We start from the raw sequence: 3511 nt of genomic DNA on the forward strand, positions 1-3511 counted from the left end.
TATTTCATTTTTTTCTATTATTGTTATTTATTTTACCGTCGAGCATACTTGAGGTCGTATCATCTTAAGCTTAATTAAATTTGTGCCAAGAAAAAAACAAATACGGGTCGTTTGACCTATAGTAACCTAAAAGTGGATGCAGCAAATGTTGTTTACTTCTATTCCACCTTTTCTCTAATATCATCCTCGAGTAACTGAAAAACAACTATTGAATAAGAGGGCTGAGAAGGTGTATTTTATGGTATTGCTCTGATTCAGAGGTTGAATGTTTTTAATATTTTACTATATTCTTATTTTTAATTTGGTGATAGCATATGTGTTTATTGCGGTTTCAGGAGGTTGAACTGAAACTATCATGAGTTCAGATCTGTTAGCGGGTCCGGTGACTGGCGGCGCGTGAGCGCGCGTACCATCACCGGTGCCCTCCAGCCACCGCCTCGGTTTCGTCTCCTCTTCTAGCCGCCTTGCTTGAGCTCTGGAGCAAGTCAGTCCATGGCGGATCTGTCTCTGGCGCAAGGGCGCGGTTGTGGGGAGGATGGCGCAGTGAGGGGTTTTGTTCGATTATTTGGGTTTGTCTCCGGGAGGCGGAGGCTCCTTCAGCTTCGTCGACGCCGGTTCCTGTCCCCGCGAGGTTGAGGCTACTTTAGCTCTGACGTCGTCGGTTTAGCTCCAGGGGGTGAAAGCGTTTCGCTGCTTTGCCTCGCCGGTTTTGGTCCCTAGGGTTCGTTTTAGGGTTTTTTCTCATCTTTCTTTAAGGTTTACGGTTCTGGCTTGTTTGGGTGGATGAAGATCCCGTCGGAGGACAAGTGATGCTCTCTGATTAAAGGGGTGATGTTTGCGCGAGGTCTTCTCTTTGATGTTTGTGTGGATCGATGGTGGATGAGATCTCGATGTTTCGATTGATTCTCTCCGATTTAGAAGCATGCGAGAGTTTGGCGGTCGTGGTTATGTTAGTATGGAGTGGAAGAGCTCCGGTGTGGTTTCGGTGATTCAGTGGTTGGTTCACAGGGGTTGAGCGAGGCGGAGGTGATGCTGCGGTTTGCTTAGGAAGAAGGCCGACATCTCCTTCTCTTGGGCCTAGGGCTCCCCTTTTGGGCTTATGCCTGTTGTGTTTTTTAAGTTGGCCCGGTCATATTTTGGGCTTTTGTAAGATCTGGGCTTGGTCCTTTTATCAAATAAAATCTTGATGGAAAAAAAAAAGAACTGAAACTATCATATCCAGATATTTTTTGAAACCATGGATATACTACGTATTGATTGAGACCCATATTTATTCCCGTCCATGTCCATTCTTCTCTTCTCAGAAGATTAGACTTTTGCATCATTGTTTTGTGTGGATAATGAGCATTGTCTGTTCATTTTCACAGGCTTATGAAAAAAGCCCATCAAATTAACTTCCTGGGAAAACTGGGCTGCCAGAAAGTCGATGCAGGCCTAAACTTGACCAGATTTTTGAAGTCGGAAACGAAAAATCAAAACGCGTGACTTTTAAAATTAAAAAAAAAAAAAACACACGTCTCGTATAGAACAAATTAACATGTCAGCATTTAAGTAAACTTTTTAGCATTGACATGGCCAACCAAGCTACGTAGGATTTTGGAAGCTAACTATTATTGACTTTCTGTCGATTGTGTAGTTTCAAATAACTGATATCTGACGAAAATTTGGGAATCTCGGAAAAAAAAAAGAAAAAACAAAGCCAAACATATAACATCACTTCAAAAACTTGTAAGATAAAAAGCAGTGAATGTTTTTTAAAATCCGAAACAGACCCAAATGAAATATCAGGGAAGAAGCAGAGCAAACTCATCGTTGTATCTGAAAAAGAAAGGAAGAAGCTCATTGGTGGTCTCTCTCCAAACCCACTAACTCCCTCAACCGAAGATGAAGCTCACCGATCGTCCTCAACACCTTAACCGCCTGCGACGAAGTAAGAATCTCCACCACTTTCCCCACCGTCGAACACCTCAGCTCATCCGCGCTGTTCATCGCCCTCGCCATCCCTCTCCTAAGCACCTCCATCGCCTCCTCCAAATCCGACTCCTCCCCGTCCACCATCCCCCTCGCCCCCACTCGCCTCGCCGCGAGCATCACCGGCGGATCCGCCACGCTCTGCTGCACCAGCGCGAAATCTCTCATCACGTCCCTCTCCCTCCTCCTCGTCTCCAACCGGAGGCTCGAGAGCCGGTCTCGCTGGTGGCGCGTGAGGTCGTCGACGGTGGAGTCCGTGAGTTTGAAGACGAGAGAAGGCTTGAAATCGCCGACCCAGAGGATGAGCCTGGCGTAGGAGGTGAACCACGGCGGGCAGAAGAAGGTGAAAACGTTGTCTCCGGCGAGGGAGACGGCGGAGGATTTCTCTTGGTAGTATTGGAGACAGTGAGATAGAAACTGGGTCACGAGAGATTGTTGCTGCTCTTGGTTGGTTTCGTCGAAGGAGGAAGCGCACGTGAGCTGTTCGACGAAATACCTGTGGCGGATCAGCCAACCGTTAACGAAGCTGCTGAAGCTTTGGGAGCTGCTGGTGACTGGCATGTTTTGTCTAATTTGGAGTAGTCACTAAGGACTGAGTGAATGAATGTGTGTATTTGGAACGTGCTTTGTGTACAAAGATTTATATATACACTCTTTTGGACTTGACCAACTAAAATCTTTTTTTTTTTCTTTCTACAATTTAATTATTATTTATATAATATATGTCGGTTCTTGGATGGAAATTATATATTCTGTCGGCCGGCCAAATGGAGTTTTTTTTTTTTTTTTTTTTTGTCTTGTGGGAGTCAAGTATGGTCAGACAAGCAGAGCAACTTGAAAACATTCACTAAATAATTCGTATTGGAATCAAGTTCCGGTACATGTGTGATAACACTGTTAAGAAATCAATAGAATTAAGAATCTGGAATCCCTGTTACCATGTAATCTCCAATTAGATACTGATTAATCATGTGATTTTAGCTACTAAAACTAAAACAGAGTATAGTTTTCAGATCTCACAAAATATTTTCGTAGTTATCGTTTATTGAGTTTCAAGTTAAAATAGTGTAACTGTTAATCTGGCTGCTGTTAACAGTTCTGGTTGGAATTTTTTATTTGGGATTCTCCTATCCTAAGGCATTATATCAAAATGCATCTGAAAAGGTACCGACATATGTTGCTAAAAGAAGAAGGCACATTTCATATAAGAAAGACGGCATATGTAATCAAAGAAACACAGTTTTCTGACAATACTTTCTTAGAATTCAATTCTTTTATTTTGTCAGACAAGAAACACAGTTTTCTGTCATATGTGTTTTTTAGTTTATTGTGCGGATTTTTTGTTGGACTAAACGAAAAGAACAAATGGTTCATCAATGCTCCAGCTAGGTCTCGCGCCATCTTTTTCTTCTTTACTAAGAAATATATACATTAGTTTTAGACTTTTAGTATTATAGTTGTCTGTTGACAAAAAAAAGTATTCTACTAGTTGTCTTGTCTGACACTTTTTTTGGGTGCAAGTCTTGTCTGACACTTAATT

The 3511-nt window shown here is 42.5% G+C and overlaps 1 protein-coding gene across 1 annotated transcript; it reads right to left on the reverse strand.

The window, feature by feature from the left end:
• Nucleotides 1–1684: 1684 nt before the first annotated feature.
• LOC106293336 (transcription factor TGA1-like) lies at nucleotides 1685–2610 on the reverse strand. Its single transcript, XM_013729002.1, has one exon. It carries the CDS (start codon nucleotides 2530–2532, stop codon nucleotides 1840–1842), a length of 693 nt encoding a protein of 230 aa, XP_013584456.1. The 5' UTR covers nucleotides 2533–2610; the 3' UTR covers nucleotides 1685–1839.
• Between the last annotated feature and the right edge of the window lie 901 nt (nucleotides 2611–3511).

Source organism: Brassica oleracea, chromosome C5 (genome assembly GCF_000695525.1).
Source record: "Brassica oleracea var. oleracea cultivar TO1000 chromosome C5, BOL, whole genome shotgun sequence".
NCBI lineage: Eukaryota > Viridiplantae > Streptophyta > Magnoliopsida > Brassicales > Brassicaceae > Brassica > Brassica oleracea.

Coding starts and splice junctions, on each gene's coding strand:
- LOC106293336 (XM_013729002.1), bottom strand. CDS start 2,532: ATGCCAGTCACCAGCAGCTCCCAAAGCTTCAGCAGCTTCGTTAACGGT.